Source organism: Panthera uncia, chromosome A2 (genome assembly GCF_023721935.1).
Source record: "Panthera uncia isolate 11264 chromosome A2, Puncia_PCG_1.0, whole genome shotgun sequence".
Taxonomy (NCBI): Eukaryota; Metazoa; Chordata; class Mammalia; order Carnivora; family Felidae; genus Panthera; species Panthera uncia.
Window position 1 is genome coordinate 120,476,550 of NC_064816.1, and position 21,404 is coordinate 120,497,953.

At 42.5% G+C, this 21,404-nt stretch overlaps 1 protein-coding gene across 3 annotated transcripts in view; it reads left to right on the plus strand.

The window, feature by feature from the left end:
* Positions 1–20,700, plus strand: part of NPSR1 (neuropeptide S receptor 1) — a 154,321-nt gene extending 133,621 nt beyond the window's left edge. For 2 of the 3 annotated variants that reach the window (XM_049641683.1, XM_049641685.1), the window contains 3 exons: positions 8,733–8,819; positions 19,463–19,643; positions 20,531–20,700. In XM_049641683.1, the coding sequence (XP_049497640.1) occupies positions 8,733–8,819; positions 19,463–19,643; positions 20,531–20,621 (359 nt within the window). In that variant the 3' untranslated portion in view covers positions 20,622–20,700. Of the gene's footprint in view, positions 1–8,732; positions 8,820–19,462; positions 19,660–20,530 lie in introns of those variants that run through there. The other variant, XM_049641684.1, reaches the window with a different exon arrangement.
* Positions 20,701–21,404: the final 704 nt, after the last annotated feature.

The following is a 21,404-nucleotide window of genomic DNA, read 5'->3' on the forward strand; positions in this document are numbered from 1 at the left end:
GTATAGAATTGTTGAATCAATATGTTGTTCACTTGAAACTCCTATAACATTGTATGTTAATTATACTTCAATTAAAAAATAGGGGGTGCCTGGGTGGCTCAGTCAGTTGAATGTCCGACTTTAGCTCAGGTCATAACTCATAGTCTGTGAGTTCAAGCCCCGTGTCAGGCTCTGTGCTGACAGCTCAAGTTTATTGATTTATTTTGAGAGAGAGTGAGAGAGTGAGCAGGGGAGGGACAGAGAGAGAAGGAGAGAGAGAATACCAAGCAGACTCCATATTGTCAGCACAGAGCCCAATGTGGGGCTCCATCTCACAAACTGTGAGATCATGACCTGTGCTGAAATCAAGAGTCAGTCACTTAACAGACTGAGCCACCCAAGCGCCCCATGATTTTTTACTTGTCATTACAGCCAAGCAGCTATGGAGATGGCCAGTAAATAGATCTGGAGCCTGCCTCAGATTCTGTGTCTCCCTCTCTCTCTGCCCCTCCCCTGCTCATGCTCTGTCTCTCTCTGTCAAAAATAAATAAACATTAAAAATATATATATAGCCACAACAACAAAAGATAAATAGAAAAAAATGAGCAAGACATAAACAGGCATTTCACAGAAGGGAAAAGAGGAATGGACAAAAATAAGATTCTCAACCTCACAGATAATTAGGAAAGTGCACATTTAAACCTCATTTGGGTACAATTTTCTTCTAACCACAGGATTAGTAAAAATTTTGATATCTGATCTTTATTTATTTTTTATTTATTTTGAGAGAGCAAGAGAGTGAGAGCAGGGGAGGGGTAGAGAGAGAGAGAGAGAGAGAGAGAGGGAATCCTAAGCAGACTCCATGCTGTAAGCCAAGAGCCTGATTCAGGGCTTAATCACACAAACCTAAAATCATGACATGAGCCAAAATCAAGAGTTGGGCACTTGGGGTGCCTGGGTGGCTCAGTTGGTTAAGCGTCCGACTTCAGCTCAGGTTATGATCTCACGGTCCATGAGTTTGAGCCCTGTGTCGGGCTCTGGGCTGATGGCTCAGAGCCTGGAGCCTGCTTCGGATTCTGTGTCCCCCCCTCTCTCTGCCCCTCCCCAGTTCATGCTCTGTCTCTGTCTCAAAAATAAATAAACATTAAAAAAAAAAAAAAAAGAGTTGGGCACTTAATCAACTGAGCCATCCAAGCGCCCCGTACTGTTTGATCTTTTAAAGTGTTGTAGGGGCGCCTGGGTGGCTCAGTCAGTTAAGCGTCCGACTTCAGCTCGGGTCACGATCTCGCGGTCTGTGGGTTTGAGCCCCGCATCAGGCTCTGGGCTGATGGCTCGGAGCCTGGAGCCTGCTTCCGATTCTGTGTCTCTCTCTCTCTGCCCCTCCCCCATTCATTCTCTGTCTCTCTCTGTCTCAAAAATAAATAAACGTTAAAAAAAAAAAATTAAAGTGTTGTAAAAGATAAAGAGGTCATGGTTTATTTAGCAATATCATTCCTCAAAAACTTAGTAGATTTGTGATATATTTGCTTTCAGTGAGTTTCATGTGCCAACAATCATGTCCAAAAAGTCTTTCTTAATAGAATTCTCAGGTCTGACTTTCTTTGTTTTCTCATGCAATCCCTATCTTTAACTTAATGGAAGCTAGTTTGAAGCCACCTGAAACAATAGTGGGGAGGCCCCATCCTTAGTCTGATCTTTGCCTTGGGAATGATTCTAAATGGGCCTTTGCTTGTTAAAACTTCTCAGAGTTATAACTTAACTTGCGGATGAGGGTCAGCTTCATTGGCATAAGTCTTGCACACTTAGAAGTTGTACACATTTGCTTTAATGCTCTGCTCACATTTTCCTCTTGCACTAGGTCAGGTAAAGTGTGTATCTGTTACTATTAGGGACTAGAAGTAATTGATGCTTACAGCTCTATGAAATCTGAAATTGTAAGACTTTCTTTAACTTCCTTTCATTTTTACCAACCAACTCTTGTCTGAGTTCATCTTTTTTTTTTCTTTCTAATATCTTGCTAAACACATCTGGTAGCAATCAACAGAGACTATTAACATTCTGTTTACCAATTGTGATGGTTAATTTTATGTGTCAACTTGAATGGACTAAGGGATGCCCAGATAGCTGGCAAAACACCATTTTTGGGTATGTCTGGAAGGCACTTTTGGAAGCATTTGAATTGGTAGACTAAGTAAAGAAAATGCACTCACCAATATGGGTGGGCATCATCCTATCTTCTGAGGGCCTGAACAGAATAAAAAGTCAAACAAAGGGCAAATTTGCTTGAGCTGGAACATCCATCTTCTCCTGGACATCAGTGTTCCTGTTTCTCATCTTTGGGCTAGGACCAGGATTTACATAATTGCCTGATTCTCCAGCCATTGAGCTCAGACTTACACCATCATCTCCCCTGGTTCTCATTCCTTGGATTTGGACTTAATTATACCACCAGCTTTCCTGGTTCTCCAGATTGCAGACAGCAAATTGTGGAACTTCTCAGCCTCCATAATTTTATGAACCAGTTCCTATAATACATTTCCTCTTCTATGTATTTGCTATTGGTTCTGTTTTCTGGAGAGCCCTGACTCCTACACCAACCTTGTCCCATGGGCTCCAGGCTCCGTAGGCACACAATTTGACTTCCCAGGCATCATATGTGAACGTTGTAGCAAATGGATCTCTAGTGTCCCAGCTTCCAATATCAGTTTCCTTGCCACCTGCTGCCTACCCACTAGGCCAATACCACATATTTTAGATTTTTGTTATGATAGCACTGCATATGAGATACCAATTTCTGTTTCAGGTAAGGAAACATTAGATGCACTACCAAAGAAACCCCCAAATACAGTAGCCTTAACAAAGTAGAACTATGTTTCTGGTTTAATTAAAGTCCAATTGACAGTAAAGTTCAAAGGGAAGGGCACTGTTCCACAGTCATTCAGAAACTCAAAGAGATGGAGATTCTGCCACACTTAACAGATTGCTGCTAAGGTACCCCTCCACATCAACATCCAACAGTCAGGGGTGGGAGGAAGAGAGAGGCAGAGGAATATTCAGGTGGTTTATCTGAGCCAGACCTGAGAATAGTGTATATGGATTCTTCCCATATTCCCATAGGTAGAACTTAGTCATATGACTCCACCCTGCTGAAAAGAAAACAATTTGGTGGACAGTTAACCTGTCTCTGCCACAATTATCTTAGTTCTGTCAGGGTTCCTGGTTCCACCTGAGCTGAAGAGCTGAGGAATAGACAAGGATGTGAGGTAGGTTAGTTAGGTTAAACTTGCTCATATCTAGCTATGACCTCTGGTTTGTTAGAGGGTCAAAAAAACAAACAAACAAAAAAACCCACAAGGGAAGGTAGTAGTCAAAATCCCACAGCTAAGCAGATGAGGCCTAATGAATGAAAAATATTTAACATTGAGGTTATATTTGTAAATAAACAGGACATCAGTGATCAGAAATCAAAAATTAATTTCAAATTTAAAAGTTTTACAAATCAAGCCTAACTACAAAAAACTTTTTTTAAATCAACCTGAAATACATGGAATTCCCAACATATGAAAAAATATTTATTTAAAAATATCACCAGGTAAGAGTTTTGAGGGAGGAGCCAAGATGGCGGAGCAGCCTGGAAATTCTCAGCTTCTCTCATCCCTTAAATGCAGCTAGATAAGCACCAAACTATTTTGCACACCTAGGAAATTGATCTGAGGATTTACACAACAATCTGCATAACTGAGCCACAGAACTGAGCAGGTACCCAGCGCATAGAGGTGAACTGGGGGAGAGAGAAGCCATGGAGGGTAGGGAGCTGTTTTTGCAGAGAGTGGACAGAGAAAGTGGAGGGAGTGCAGTAAAAGCACTCCCCTGGAAAGTACCTGGAGAGAAAGAGAAAGAGCAGAAATACTCACAAGAGACTGAACAAGAAAGGGAGAAAGAAGAAAAAGGTTTCAATGCCATCAAAATAACACCAGCATCATTAACAGAGCTAGAACAAATGATCCTAAAATTTGTATGGAACCAGAAAAGATCCTGAATAGCCAAAGCAATCCTGAAAAAGAAAACCAAAGCTGGAGGCATCACAATTCTGTACTTCAAGCTGTATTACAAAGCTGTAATCATCAAGACAGTATGGTACTGGCACAAAAACAGACACATGGATCAATAGCACAGAAGAGAGAAGCCAGAAATGGACCCACAAACATATGGCCAACTAATCTTTGACAAAGCAGAAAAGAATATCCAATGGAATAAAGACAGTTTTTTCAGCAAATGGTGTTGGGAAAACTGGACAGCAATATGCAGAAGAATGAACCTGGACCATGTTATTACACCATACACAAAAATAAACTCAAAATGGATGAAAGACCTGAACATAAGACAGGAAGCCATCAAAATCCTCAAGGAGAAAGTAGGCAAAAACCTCTTTGACCTTGGCCACAGCAACTTCTTACTCAACATGTCTCTGGAGCCAAGGGAAACAAAAGCAACAATGAACTACTGGGACTCCATCAAGATAAAAACCTTCTGCATGGCGAAGGAAACAATCAGCAAAACTAAAAGGTAACCGATGGAATGGGAGAAGATATTTGCAAATAACATATCAGATACAGGGTTAGTATCTAAAATCTATAAAGAACTTATTAAACTCAATACCCCAAAATCAAATAATCCAGTGAAGAAATGGGCAAAAGACATGAATAGACACTTTTCCAAAGAAGACATCCAGATGGCTAACAGATACATGAAAAAATGCTCAGCATCACTCATCATCAGAGAAATACAAATCAAAACCACAATGAGATACCACCACCTGTCAGAATGGCTAAAATTAACAACCCGGACAATGACAGATTTTGGTGAGGATGCGGAGAAAGACGAACACTTTTGCACTGCTGGTGGGAATGCAAACTGGTGCAGCCACTCTGGCAAACGGTATGGAGTTTCCTCAAAAAATTAAAAATAGAACTACCCTACGACCCAGCAATTGCACTACTAGGTATTTATTCAAAGGATACATGTGTGCTGTTTCAAAGGGGCATGTGCTCTCCAATGTTTATAGCAGTGCTATTGACAATAACCAAAGTATGGAAAGAGTGCAAATGTCCATCGACAGATGAATGGATAAAGAAGATGTGGTATATATATACAATGGAGTATTACTCGGCAATCAAAAAGAATGAAATCTTGCCATTTGCAACTACATGGATGGAACTAGAGTGTATTATGCTAAGTGAAATTAGCCAGAGAAAGACAAATATACGACTTCACTCATATGTGGAATTTAAGATACAAAACAGATGAACATAGGGGAAGGGAAACAAAAATAATATAAAAACAGGGAGGGGGACAAAACATAAGAGACTCTTAAATACAGAGAACAAACTGAGGGTGGCTGGAGGGGTTGTGGGTGGAGGGATGGGCTAAATGGGCAAGGGGCATTAAGGAGGACACTTGTTTGGATGAGCACTGGGTGTTATGTGTAGGGAATGAATCACTGGATTCTACTCCTGAAATCATGATTGCACTATATTATATGCTAACTAACTTGGATGTAAATTTTAAAAAATAAATAAAATAGAGAGAGAAAAAATTAATAAATAAATAAAAACATCACCAGGTGGATTTCCTTGTTACAAACAAATCACCTGCACTCATAAATTATAAGTCCATAGATGGCTCCCTCCTCCGGCCAGGAATAAATTCTGTCTCATTTAAAAATCCCAATGCACCAATTGCTCCTCCTTCAAGCTCTCGGCATGTAAGAACAAAGGGTTCCCAGGGGCTCTGCAAGGGGCCTGAAGCGAGGGGAAGTAAAGAGCAGGAACTGGCCCCTGAGACACTAAATTTACAGTGTGGGGTATCCAGGGATGCATGCTTGAACCAAAACTGCCTAAGGCAGCATGACGCTTCCAGTCCGAATCTCATGGACCTGCTGCCTCTAGGCTACCCCAGCTACTAATGCTCAGTGATGGCTGAATTTAACTGCTTTTTGCTCCAGCTCAGCGCCAAGGCCAGGGTAGAAATAATCCTTTTATCTCTCAATAAAGGAGAATTACTGGCATTTTGTAGCTCAGCTCTCTTTGAAGGGCCATCTTGAGAAGCTGGAGGCTTTGCATTTCCCTGAGTAGTCAGATTAAAGACGCTTTTCCCTGATCTCATTGGGAGATCAAAGGGCAGGTAGTTGATTATATTGGCACCCAGTTGCCCCCTGGAAAGTACTGCAAGTTTCCATTTTAAAAGGGTTTCAGAGTCCAAATGTCATGCTCAAGAACTTTTCTGAAAAACAAAGTCTTCAGAACCATATTGTTTCAAAGCCAGCTGTTACTCCAGCAAATGGGAATACTTCGAAAGGATATAATTTGGTCGGCTGTATTTCTTACTTGCCTCCCATGGGTAAAATCCTTCCGGGATAAGTTTTGGATGTATATAATTCCTGTAAACAGATAACAACATTGTATAATAGACTATCTAAATGTAGTCACTTCCATAAAGGTGGTTCATATTCCTCCTGAAATACTGTTAAAACTTTACTCATCTCAAGTAATAAGAGAATTGATATTCTCAGCATAGGGTTGACACCTTAAATACATTATTTTAGGTCAATATTCAAAACTCTGACTTTGGTGTTTATGCCTCATTTTTTAAATTGGGAAACTGAGGCTGGGAACAGTCAGCATTTTGCCTCAGGTTGCACAGCTGGTAATTGGTAGAGCTGGAAGGTGTAATCGGTTCTGACCTTGAAGCCTATATCCTTCCCAGGATACCACCTTAGAAATCAGGGTTTTTCAACCTTGACACTACCGGTATGTGTGGCTGGATAATTCTTTTTTGCTGTCCTCTGCATCTTAAGATGTTTAACAGCATTCCTGGCCTCTACACACTAGAGGCTGCTAGCAGCCTCCCATACATCGAGACAATCAGAAATGTGTCCAGACATTGCCAAATGTAACCCTGGGGAGTGATATTGCCCGTAGTTTAGATCCACTGCTGTAAATGCTTCTGAAGCGTTTGCTTCCTTCCACCACTGAAGCCTTGTGGTTCTGTGAAATGCACAGAATAATTGGAAGCCATAATAGTACCTGAGAGTGGCCTTGCGAGGTATACATTAAGAAATAAAAAAAATCAATTATAATTAGCATTTCAGTTTATTGCCCATAAAAGAGACCCTTATTCCTATTATTCCTGATAACAGTTTGTTCACTCCAGTGAGTAAATGCTCACACTGTGAAAAGACTCAGAAGCTTCAGAGGCTTGCGACCAGCTCAGAAATTCAGACCAGACTCCTCTTGAAGACATTTCAGGTCTCCCCATTTTGGCCTCAGTTTTCCCCACTCCAAAGCCAACATTCTTTCAGGCTCCAGCCAAGTGAGGTGACTCCACCATGGTCCAAATACATCCGACATTTTCTTGTTTCCGTGTCTTGGCTGAGGACTCCCTCTGTTTCATGAGTCTTTCCTGCCCCCAGCTCTACCTTTGGAATCTCTGCATCTGCCCTGCAGCCTCCTCAGCATCGTGGTGGGGTCCTTATCTCATGACAGGTGTGCTATGCTGTTTGGATTGGGCTGGGTTGGACTGGAGAGGGGCTAGAATAAGAAGTGCAAATGTAAATTTCACACCAGTTTCCATGGGTTTAAAATAAATTTCAAATGTGGAATCTGAACAATGTAGTGAGGACAAGCAAGCACAGCAGTTGGTTTCTAGTATACAACTGTCCTGCCCCATGTGACAGGGGCCCTGGGTAGGCTTTTGACCTGGACCACTGCCAGGGTTTTACCCATTGAGCCCTAATCAGTGGCATCCCAGGGATGTGTGGGATTGGCATCCCATCCTCACTGAGGGTATGCTGGGACAGGGCTGTGTGCATGCAGAGGAAGGGCACCTTTTCCCAGTTTTTACAAAGGTGCCCTATTGCCTGGCAGAAGCTCTGACAATAAAAACTCCTCCACAGCATCAATGGACCCTGTGTCCAACACCTCCAATCCCAAAGTTGCCATCTACACACTCCTTTTACTAAGAGCTATCTCTCTGAACTCTGTCCACCCTAATCAACTTTAATTTTACCACTACTTTTTAACGAGAGAGAGGTTTATATTGATTGATTCAACAAATATTTATTAATCATTCACTAAGCTTAGAGGATACAGGAATGTAAAAAAACCAAGTCCTTGCTTCCATCAAGTTCATATTCTAGTGGATTCTTATATTTATCCTTCATGTATTTACCATCAAACAATAGCCCACATAGAATTAAATTATAACCAGGCTCCTACTTGGGACAGTTTTTTTTTTTTTTTTTTTTTTTGCCTTTGTTTTATTTTTTTAATATCCCTGGCTTGAGCTTTTGTTGAGAGTGAAGTTTCTGAGTTAGATGTATGAGTTAGTTTGGGGTAACCATTCTAAGACAATGGTTTCACCCTAAGTTGCTAACGTGACTAGATGGGTATGTTAGCATTGCCCCCTGGCCAATTCCAGGTTTGAAGGCTAATTCCAGCTTCCGCTGACTCAGGGCATTCAGCCATGACTCGAGAGAATCTGGATGTCCCGACGCATTTGCATTTTATATCAAGTTGCAAACAGCAGTTTCCAGCATCCGGCCCAGAGCCGTCTTTACTCTGAAAATGTCCAGGAGGTCCTCCTGGGAAGAGGTGAGTGGGATACAAGTGGTCCCGTGACAGCTGTGGGTCTAGCCTGTGATGTTCCTGTTGGCAACAACAACTTCATTTCACACTGCCCTTTTGTATCTACAGATGGAAAGCTGTGCACCAGTTACAACCGAGGGCTCATCTCAAAGGCAAAAATCAAGGCCATCAAGTACAGCATTGTCATCATTCTCGGTAAGCAAAGTCCCTCTTTGTGTTGTAGAACTGGGTGAACATTCCAAAAGCAAACTTGCACCTGGGAGCTGGTAGTGGAGAGCCCACGCAAGAAAGGAATTTGTCTGCAGGCACTGCCAGCTTTGTCTGACTGGAGTGGAGCGTGTGGAACTTGCCACACACCATCTGCATCTCCTTTAAGGGCAGACATTGGTGCCTGATGCCTCCCTGTATGACTCAAGTAGCCTACCAAGACCATGGGGTGGATAATTTGGAGAAAGTCGATTAAGACATAATGAGCTGATCTGAAATCATTATTATACTACATGTTAACTAATTTGGATTTAAATTAAAAAAAGAAAAAAAGACATAGCTAGCTGGATGATGTTCACCATACCCAGTTGACCCAGTTGCATTCTCTAACACGTACTCCCCCTGGAGCTGAAGTATATGGGCAAAGTAAACACAGAAGTGACATTCCATTTCTTCTGGATATATAACTGCAAAGTCACTACAAATCTCTCCCTAATGGTCACTTTACCTTCTCCCCCATCATCCTATCTTCTTTCCTTTCCTTTTCTTTTCCCTTTTCTCTTTTTTTTTTTATGTTTATTATTTTTGAGAGAGAGAGACAGACAGCAAGCAGGGAAGGGGCAGAGAGAGGGGGAGACACAGAATCGGAAGCAGGCCCCAGGCTCTGAGCTGTCAGCATAGAGCCCGATGTAGGGCTCAAACTCACAGACCACGAGATCATGACCTGAGTTGTAGTCAGCTGCCCAACTGACTGAGCCACCCAGGCACCCCTTTTCTCTTTACTCTTAAGACCAATAAAGTCACCTCACCTTAGGGGGAAAAAAAGGTATTTCTAGAGCACATAGTATGTGTCGGATGGTATGTATTTTTCGTTATTCTCAAACCATCAAAGCTTCCTCCCTCTTACGCCCTCTCAACTAATGACCTTGCTTCCTATTTGACTAAGAAAATACTATATCAGAATAGAACTCCCTCACCCTTGGGGCAGCCCGCCGGCCAAGCAGAGACCCCGAGTCTGGCTTGCAAAAGCGGAAGGGCCGGACGGAGTGTTCTGACAGCAAGTGGGACTTAACATCTGGAAGGTTATAAGTTAACAGCTCTGCTCAGAGAGTGGGAAGGCTGGGGGACAACGGGAGGGAGAGTTGTTGAGCCCCGGGACAATAGAGCTCAGCTTGGCGGGGAACAAAGGTGCTCACCAGCGCCATCTCCCCCACCCATCCCCCAGCCAAAATCCCAAAGGGAACCAGTTCCTGCCAGAGAACTTGCTTGCACCGAGCAAACACCCAACGCCGTGCTTCTGTGGATCCAGTGCTTCTGCGGATCCATCCCTCCGGCGGCAGGTCTGACTCCCTCCCGGTGGCGCAGGGCCCCTCCCAAAATGGATCACTGAAGGATAAGAGAGCTGAGCCTGCCCCTCCTGCCCCTGTGCACCTTGCCGATCGGCCCCAGCTAATATGCCAGATCCCCAGCACCACAAGCCTGGCAGTGTGCTAGTAGCCCAGATGGACCATGCCACCCCACAGTGAATCCCGCCCCTAGGAGAGGGGAAGATAAGGCACACACCAGTCTGACTGTGGCCCCAGCGGTGGGCTGGGGGCAGACATCAGGTCTGACTGCGGCCCTGCCCACCAACGCAAGTTATTCAAGACAGCACAGGGGAAGTGCCCCCCAGTCCCGCACCACTCCAGGGACTATCCAAAATGATGAAACGGAAGAATTCCCCTCAAAAGAATCTCCAGGAAATAACAACAGCTAACGAACTGATCAAAAATGATTTAAACAATATAACAGAAAGTGAATTTTAGAATAATAGTCATAAAATTAATTGCTGGGCTTGAAAACAGTATAGAGGACAGCAGAGAATCTCTTGCTACAGAGATCAAGGGACTAAGAAACAGCCAGGAGGAGCTAAAAAATGCTATAAACGAGCTGCAAAATAAAATGGAAACAACCACGGCTCGGACTGAAGAGGCAGAGGAGAGAATAGGGGAACCAGAAGATAAAATTATGGAAAAAGAGGAAGCTGAGAAAAAGAGAGATAAAAAAATCCAGGAGTATGAGGGGAAAATTAGAGAACTAAGTGATGCACTAAAGAGAAATAATCTACACATAATTGGTATTCCAGAGGAGGAAGAGAGAGGGAAATGTGCTGAGGGTGTTCTTGAAGAAATCATAGCTGAGAACTTCCCTGATCTGGGGAAGGAAAAAGGCATTGAAATCGAAGAGCCACAGAGAACTCCTTTCAGACGTAACTTGAATTGATCTTCTGCATGACATATCATAGTGAAACTGGCAAAATACAAGGATGAAGAGAAAATTCTGAAAGCAGCTAGGGATAAACAGGCTCTAACATATAAAGGGAGACCTATAAGACTCGTGACCGATCTCTCTACTGAAACTTGGCAGGCCAGAAAGGAATGGTAGGAGATCTTCAATGTGATGAACAGAAAAAATATGCAGCCGAGAACCCTTTATCCAGCAAGTCTGTCATTTAGAATAGAAGGAGAGATAAAGGTCTTCCCAAACAAACAAAAACTGAAGGAATTTGTCACCACTAAACCAGCCCTACAAGAGATCCTAAGGGGGATGCTGTGAGACAAAGTACCAGAGACATCACTACAAGCATGAAACCTATGGACATCACAATGACTCTAAACCCGTATCTTTCTATAATAACACTGAACGTAAATGGACTAAACGCGCCAACCAAAAGACATAGGGTATCAGAATGGATAAAAAAACAAGACCCACCAATTTGCTATCTACTAGAGACTCATTTTAGACCTGAGGACACCTTCAGATTGAAAGTGAGGGGATGGAGAACTATTTATCATGCTACTGGAAGCCAAAAGGAAGCTGGAGTAGCCATACTTATATCAGACAAACTAGACTTTAAATTAAAGGCTGTAACAAGACATGAAGAAGGGCATTATATAATAATTACAGGGTCTATCCATCAGGAAGAGCTAACAATTATAAATGTCTATGCGCCGAATACGGGAACCCCCAAATATATAAAACAATTACTCACAAACATAAGCAACCTTATTGATAAGAATGTGGTAATTGCAGGGGACTTTAACACTCCACTTACAGAAATGGATAGATCATCTAGACACACGGTCAATAAAGAAACAAGGGCCCTGAATGATACATTGGATCAGATGGACTTGACAGATCTATTTAGAACTCTGCATCCCAAAGCAATCGAATATACTTTCTTCTCGAGTGCACATGGAACATTCTCCAAGATAGATCACATACTGGGTCACAAAACAGCCCTTCATAAGTTTACAAGAATTGAAATCATACCATGCATACTTTCAGACCACAATGCTATGAAGCTTGAAATCAACCACAGGAAAAAGTCTGGAAAAACTCCAAAAGCATGGAGGTTTAAGAACACCCTACTAAAGAATGAGTGGGTCAACCAGGCAATTAGAGAAGAAATTAAAAAATATATGGAAACAAACGAAAATGAAAACACAACAATCCAAATGCTTTGGGATGCAGCGAAGGCAGTCCTGAGAGGAAAATACATTGCAATCCAGGCCTATCTCAAGAAACAAGAAAAATCCCAAATACAAAATCTAACAGCACACCTAAAGGAAATAAAAGCAGAACAACAAAGACAGCCTAAACCCAGCAGAAGAAGAGAAATAATAAAGATCAGAGCAGAAATAAACAATATAGAATCTAAAAAAACTGTAGAGTAGATCAACAAAACCAAGAGTTGTTTTTTTGAAAAAATAAACAAAATTGATAAACCTCTACCCAGGCTTCTCAAAAAGAAAAGGGAGATGACCCAAATAGATAAAATCATGAATGAAAATGGAATTATTACAACCAATCCCTCAGAGATACAAACAATTATCAGGGAATACTATGAAAAATCATATGCCAACAAATTGGACAACCTGGAAGAAATGGACAAATTCCTAAACACCCACACGCTTCCAAAACTCAATCAGGAGGAAATAGAAAGCTTGAATAGACCCATAACCAGGGAAGAAATTGAATCGGTTATCAAAAATCTCCCAACAAATAAGAGTCCAGGACCAGATGGCTTCCCAGGGGAGTTCTACCAGACGTTTAAAGCAGAGATAATACCTATCCTTCTCAAGCTATTCCAAAAAATAGAAAGGGAAGGAAAACTTCCAGACTCATTCTATGAAGCCAGTATTACTTTGATTCCTAAGCCAGACAGAGACCCAGTAAAAAAAGAGAACTACAGGCCAATATCCCTGATGAATATGGAGGCAAAAATTCTCAGTAAGATACTAGCAAATCGAATTCAATGGCATATAAAAAGAATTATTCACCATGATCAAGTGGGATTCATTTCTGGGATGCAGGGCTGGTTCAACATTCGCAAATCAATCAACGTGATACATCACATTAATAAAAGAAAAGATAAGAACCATATGATCCTGTCAATCGATGCAGAAAAGGCCTTTGACAAAATTCAGCAACGTTTCTTAATAAAAACCCTCGAGAAAGTCAGGATGGAAGGAACATACTTAAAGATCATAAAAGCCATTTATGAAAAGCCCACAGCTAACATCATCCTCAATGGGGACAACTGAAAACTTTTTCCCTGAGGTCAGGAACATGACAGGGATGTCCACTCTCACTGCTGTTGTTTAACATAGTGTTGGAAGTTCTAGCATCAGCAATCAGACAACAAAAGGAAATCAAAGGCATCAAAATTGGCAAAGATGAAGGTAAGCTTTCACTTTTTGCAGATGACATGATATTATACATGGAAAATCCGATAGGCTCCACCAAAAATCTGCTAGAACTGATACATGAATTTAGCAAAGTTTCAGGATACAAAATCAATGTACAGAAATCAGTTGCATTCTTATACACTAATAATGAAGCAACAGAAAGACAAATAAAGAAACTGATCCCATTCACAATTGCACCAAGAAGCATAAAATACCTAGGAATAAATCTAACCAAAGATGTAAAAGATCTGTATGCTGAAAACTATAGAAAGCTTATGAAGGAAATTGAAGAAGATATAAAGAAATGGAAAAACATTCCGTGCTCATGGATTGGAAGAACAAATATTGTCAAAATGTCAATACTACCCAAAGCTATCTACACATTCAATGCAATCCCAATCAAAATTGCACCAGCATTCTTCTCAAAGCTAGAACAAGCAATCCTAAAATTCATATGGAACCACAAAAGGCCCCAAATAGCCAAAGTAATTTTGAAGAAGAAGACCAAAGCAGGAGGCATCACAATCCCAGACTTTAGCCTCTACTACAAAGCTGTCATCATCAAGACAGCATGGTATTGGCACAAAAACAGACACATAGACCAATGGAATAGAATAGAAACCCCAGAACTAGACCCACAAACATATGGCCAACTAATCTTTGACAAAGCAGGAAGGAACATCCAGTGGAAAAAAGACAGTCTCTTTAACAAATGGTGCTGGGAGAACTGGACAGCAACATGCAGAAGGTTGAAACTAGACCACTTTCTCACACCATTCACAAAAATAAACTCAAAATGGATAAAGGACCTGAATGTGAGACAGGAAACCATCAAAACCCTAGAGGAGAAAGCAGGAAAAGATCTCTCTGACCTCAGTTGTAGCAATTTCTTACTTGACACATCCCCAAAGGCAAGGGAATTAAAAGCAAAAATGAACTACTGGGACCTTATGAATATAAAAAGCTTCTGCACAGCAAAGGAAACAACCAACAAAACTAAAAGGCAAAAACGGAATGGGAAAAGATATTTGCAAATGACATATCGGACAAAGAGGCTAGTATCCAAAATCTATAAAGAGCTCACCAAACTCCACACCTGAAAAACAAGTAATCCAGTGAAGAAATGGGCAGAAAACATGAATAGACACTTCTCTAAAGAAGACATCCAGATGGCCAACAGGCACATGAAAAGATGTTCAACGTCGCTCCTCATCAGGGAAATACAAATCAAAACCACACTCAGATACCACCTCACACCAGTCAGAGTGGCCAAAATGAACAAATCAGGAGACTATAGATGCTGGAGAGGATGTGGAGAAACGGGAACCCTTTTGCACTGTCGGTGGGAATGCAAACTGGTGCAGCCACTCTGGAAAACAGTGTAGAAGTTCCTCAAAAAATTAAAAATAGACCTACCCTATGACCCAGCAGTAGCACTGCTAGGAATTTACCCAAGGGATACAGGAGTACTGATGCATAGGGGCACCTGTACCCCAATGTTTATAGCAGCACTCTCAACAATAGCCAAATTATGGAAAGAGCCTAAATGTCCATCCACTGATGAGTGGATAAAGAAATTGTGGTTTATATACACAATGGAGTACTACATGGCAATGAGAAAGAATGAAATATGGCCCTTTGTAGCAACGTGGATGGAACTGGAGAGTGTTATGCTAAGTGAAATAAGCCATACAGAGAAAGACAGACACCATATGTGTTCACTCTTATGTGGATCCTGAGAAACTTAACAGAAACCCATGGGGGAGGGGAAGAAAAAAAAAAAAAAAGAGGTTAGAGTGGGAGAGAACCAAAGCATAAGAGACTCTTAAAAACTGAGAACAAACTGAGGGTTGATGGGGGGTGGGAGGGAGGGAAGGGTGGGTGATGGGTATTGAGGAGGGCACATTTTGAGATGAGCACTGGGTGTTGTATGGAAACCAATTTGACAGTAAATTTCGTATATTGAAAAAAAAAAGAACTCCCTCAGCCTTTCACCTTCACATTCTTCCACCTATCTGCCTGTGTACGATGTGCTCTTTTCTCCTATTACTGTGGATAAACCAACACTGCTTCTTTCTAAGCCCAAAATGATGGCTGGAGCCCTGCATCCCATTCCTTGCTGCCTCCTCAAGAATTTTGCCTCTCTGGGTATCTTTCCTCCATGACAGGCCTCCCCTCACCTGGATCATGTGCACGTAAATGCTGTGCAGTAGCTCCCTCAGTGAGCTCTTCAGAATAGACCCGCTTCACCACTCTCTCCCCTAGTACAACTCCTCCACAGTTTACCTCTCATTCTCTGGAGTCTGTTTCTATCTCTCTTCTGTCCTGTTACTCCTGAAACCACCCTCACCAAGGTCACCAAAACCTCCAAAATGCCCAGTGTCGATTCTCAATCTTCATCTTGACTTGTAAGCAACATGTGATCAGGCTCTCCTTCTTAGAACACCTCCTTTGCTTAGCAATCATACTTATGATTTCTACTTGAGATCTTGATTTGCATTTCCAACAAATTCATCATACTCAGCATGTCAAAGTCTTGGCATGTTCTTCTCCTCCTCCAGAGTAACTCTTCCCCCCATTTGTCCCCATTTCAGTAAATGACACCATATTTCACCCGGTGTCTGCATCAAAAACCTAAGGGCCATCTTTCTGTCATTATTCTATTTCTCTGACATCCTGCATAACTAGCACATCAGCAAAGCCTGGAGGCTCTACATCCAAGATAATTCTCAAACCCAATCATCCTTCGCTATCTATACAACTCCTGGCAGAGCCTCCACGAATTTCTGCCTGTAACATTAGAACTGGTCTTGTCTTATTCCTTTTCTGCAAAACAGCCAATGTGATCTTTCAAGATTGTAAACCAGGTATCATCACAATCCTGCAAACCTACCTCTGGCTTCCCATTACATCGGAATAAAACCCCACGTTTTTACCATGTGTGATCTATCGCTCAGCCAGGTCTCCAGCCTCATTCCCAGGGCTCTCCCTGTTGCTCGTTCTCTCCCACTTCTGTTGGTCTTCTTGCTATTTCTTTACAATGTCAACTTGTTTGCACCTTAGGGACCTTGTGTTGTTTCCACCACCTGAGAGACCCTGCCCCCAGATGGTTGCCTGGCTCCCCCCTCACATCATTTTGTTTACCAACGGTGCTACCTCTTCAGCCAGTCCTCCAGCACAAGTTGTAAACAGCCCCCCTCGTCATTATTCTGCGGTATCTTTCTGCCTATTCCCACTTCTACCTGACATTATATCTATTAATCTGCATTTTGTGTATCCCCTACTGGCTTCAATCCATGAGAGCAATGACCTTTGCTTTGTGTTCCTTATATTATTATCACCAAAGCCTTAAATAAGATCCCACATACACTAGGTGCTTAATTAATATTTGCTGGGAACAAATGGATTAGGATATGCAGGAAGAAAAAGGATTCTTTTTATTTGGCTCAAATACTACCCTCCCTGCCCTCTTACAGCTCCAGGAGCTCTGAGAAAGCATACCTCTCGTGGAAGCTGCCTGTCAGCTCACCAAAATGGTCCATATCTCACCTTTCTGAGACACAATTGCAAAATGCCAAACAGACCACACGCAGTGTGACACAGCCAGTAGAATAGAGGCACAAAACAGCACTGCAGGCCGACCTGAGGATAAAGCGTATATAGCCACGGGGGCTCAGAATCCTTTCCCAACAGCTTACAAAGTAAATCAAAGATTCTCTTGCCTTCCCAGACAATCAGAAACACAGATATACCTCCCATGGATGTTGAGTCAGGAAATATATGTCACACATGTGTGCCAGAGCCAACATAATTATTTGTAATCAGGAACCATATGCCCAGGCCCTGGGGGTCCTTTAGTCAGAGAGCAGAGATGCCCACAAGAGGGGCAGCCCATGTTAACAGCCCAGTCAGACCAAAGCAGCCCTTCCTAAAACACATGTTTTGTAAGGCCCCTTTACCTGAAATGAAATGTATAATTAATACCACTTACCCAACATAAGTCTTCAAAGATCAATATTTAATAATACAAAGGAGGACTAGAAAGAAAATAATTTATAATAAAACCATGCAGATTTCAATATGTAAATACTTAGGCACAGCTACCCTAGGAGAATAATGAAGTAGTCAGCTAGATGTATTAACAGCTACAAAGGAAAATCAGTGCAGGTGTGTTTTCATGAAGGCACGAAAATAAAGCAGTATTGCTGTCAGGGACCTGATTTTCCGAGCAGGTAAACAAATCCTGCTCAAGTTCCAAATTACAGAAAGTAATCTTTCCTCCCTTTGCAAGAGAATTGCATTTCTGGAAAATTCACTATTTAGTACAAATATTTGTGTTCATATATAAAATAGAGTTAGGTTTCCAGAGTTCTGGAAATTATAAACAGAGTGCTCTGCTACATAAATCAAAGGCTGTATGGGACCTGGGTCCCGCAGGAGGGCTAGTATCCCTGGACACCCCAGACCCCTTACCCCCTCAACACACACAAATCCATAAGCATGCACATTTTCAAAATGCTCCCAAGAGGCACTTTTGCCCCTCCATGCCCCAGAACCACTGTTCTAGGTCAATGCTAAGCTCAACCACCAGCACCCAGAAGGCTCAGTGGTCTTGGTGTTTCAATTGCTCCTCTTTAATACCTTGCCAAGGTCTGGGGAAACAAACACATGTCAGTTGAACAGTTTCAGAAGAAACTGCAAGCAGATGGGGAAGGAAGCCTGACTTCTCTGAGGAAAGTCCTATGGGTGAGAAAGCGGGGAGAAGGAGGGTGGAGAGGGTGTGACAAGAAAGCAGAAGAGCACATCTCGGTGTCTAGTCAGCCTAAGATTGTTTACCTCTGTGCATGTGGGGATTGGTTCAGTTCTCCAGAGAATGAGGAGAGAGACATATATGCAAAGAGAATTGTTAGAAATTGGCTTAGGATCTGCAGAGCCAGGAGAGCCCATGGTGTAGCTCCAGTCCGAGTCTGAGTGTGAAGGCAGGAGAAGAACAATGTCCCAGCTAGAAGATAGTCAAGCAGACAGCACAATTCATCTCTCACTCAGCTTTTTGTTCTATTCAAGCCTTCTGTGATTGAATGGGGCCCACTCACATCGAAGAGGACAATCTCCTTTTCTTAGTTTACCCATTCAAATGTTCATCTCATCCAGGAACACCCAGCAATAATGTTTCCCAAAATATCTGGGCACCCCCTGACCCAGTCAAGGTGACACATGAAGTTAACCATCATACTCTGGATCTCTGTTTACCACTCATTTCCTCTGAAGATGTTGAGACAAACAGAATCAGGGGCTCACACGCACCGACTGACTTGGAGGGGGTAGAGGGCAGCTGTTTTCTGGAGTGGCTAACTTAGAAATGGAAAAGAAAATTAAGAACATTGTGATGAGGCCAGACGTTGCTCTGAAAACATTAGGCACCACAACTCTCCCCTGCCGCACACTAAAACCAGAAATCACTATCTGGTTAATATGCTTCCTGTTCTTCTGGGTTGTTTTTTTTTAATAGAATCTCCAAAGAGTTTTGCTGGTTTTCCTTCCACATGATACAGGATAAGAGGCTGAGGCCATGCCAAGCCATTCCCAACCTTTCCATGAAGACTGACAACAATGGTCAAATCAAACGCTCCCTTTACAGACAGAGAAGATCCAAGAAATTCCCTCAACTTTAACAATGTATCTGTGGGATGTATATACATGCATGTGTACATGTGTGTGTGTGTGTGTGTGTGTGTGTGTGTGAGTAAACATGACATTAATGTGAACACACACAACTGTCCTAAATATTTCTGAGAGATCCCAGGGGCTAAGGAGCCTCCTATTTGGAGCTCCAGTTGAGGGCGCCACCGAAAGGCCCCTGGTTGTGATCTGCTATGGCACTAATGGCTCTCTTCTCCCCAGCCTTCATCTGCTGTTGGAGTCCATACTTCCTCTTCGACATGTTGGACAATTTCAGTCTCCTTCCAGACACCGAGGAGCGCTTCTATGCCTCTGTGATCATTCAGAACCTGCCGGCTTTGAATAGTGCCATCAACCCACTTATCTATTGTGTCTTCAGCAGCTCCATCTGTTTTCCCCATGGGTAAGGGTCACTACTGCCCGGGCCAGCACAGATGGCCATTGCACTAGGACACTGACATGTGTCTTCTCTTTCAGTGCCTCCTGGCAGGTATAGATGAGATGCTTCAGGGTCAGAAAGGTCTTGCTAGTGTGACAAATTCAAACCCAGGCCTGGGCCATTGTCCATGCTCTTTCTCCTATAACCACATCACCTCCTGTAGCAACCATCTTAATCAGGTCACACATAGAAGAGCTTTCTTTTGTCCAAAGTTTCTCTACACTAATTTCTCTACACTCAATACAATGCTGTGGTGATAGCAGGATCCAAAGCCTTATTATCATTTTACAGATAAACAAATGAAGGCCCATGACCTTAAGTAACACTATTGAGGTTATCTAAAAAATTAGTAGCAAAGCTGAAATTAGATCCCTCCCACAACTACTCAGCCATCTTGCTGTTTTTCAGCTGTTTTAATGCATGGGCTACAGAGAATAGGTAGAGATATCCATAGGAGATAAAATAATAAAGTGGTTTAAGGCTTGGGTTTGATGTCAGTGGCCACAGTTCAAATCCTGCCATTGCTGATTCATGGCTATGGATAATAGATGTGGATAAGCTCAATAACCTTGAGCAAGTTATTTAACTTCCATAAAACTCAGTATCTTTGCCTATAAAATGGGACTAGAAGCAGTGCCTACCTTTCGACCAGTGATGTCTCTGTACACTGGGCTCTGGTGCTGACCAGTGGGAAGACTGGGAGTGGGAAGGAAAGAGGGATATTACATGCAAAGTGCTTAGTCCAGTGTTTAGTCGTCAATACATCCTCCATAACTATTATGGTTTAACTTCCTTACTTCTCTTTTCATCAGGTCAAATTATTTTCCCTCTCTGATCTATTCTTTCTCTAGGCAGCAAACATCACGGGATTCCAGAATGACACTCCGGGAGAGAACCGCGAGGCACGAGATGCAGGTTCTATCCAAGCCAGAATTTATCTAGACTCTGGGACAGTAGTATGGCTAGTCTGAGCCCCATCAGCAGTGCTGGGTCCGTCTCCACCTTGGGCACGTGCATGGAACTTCTCCATTCTGCTCCTTTGCACAAAGCAAACATCCCAATGAGTGTGTATCTCCTGCGTCAGCAAGTATTGGCTAATGTGAAGTCACCAACTGTTCATGTCAGCCAGGAAAGATCCTCCCTCCTCCCCATGATTCCCAGCCCTCCTTCCCACTGCTCAGCACCAGAACCCAATGAACAGAGACATCTCTGGCCCAGGATCAAGCTTGGGCAAGCAGAGGGGACTAAAGAAGCATAGTTGTGTTACGAGAGTCTTCTAATTACAACTTCGGATGTAAATAAAAGACTTGTTAAAGCTTAGATTGTCCCCCCATCTTTGGATTGGCTGTTTAGTAGTTGTAGCCCAGAAGATATCTGTCCTCAAAATGCCAACAAATTCATTTCCAGGCATGGCTACTTTGTGTCTCCTCTGCAGATAGCCTTGGTTTGTAGTTGGGTGTGTTGGCAGGAATCAACCTCACAGTACTGTTGTATGAACAAATGATTTGTCAAAAGAACCCAATGCTGGCCCTCCAGAGGAAAGTTATAATCGAAGGGTGCTTTCACTGATGGGAGAAAAAAAAACAAAACACTAAAAAATCATGGGCCCCAGATTTCCAGTCTCTGAGAGTTGGGACCCGGGTCTCACATATCTGAGGCTCTCTGAAGGCCCCTCCCTTTGCATTCAACGTTTGGGCCACTCTGGGCTCTGTTCCTCATGTCGCA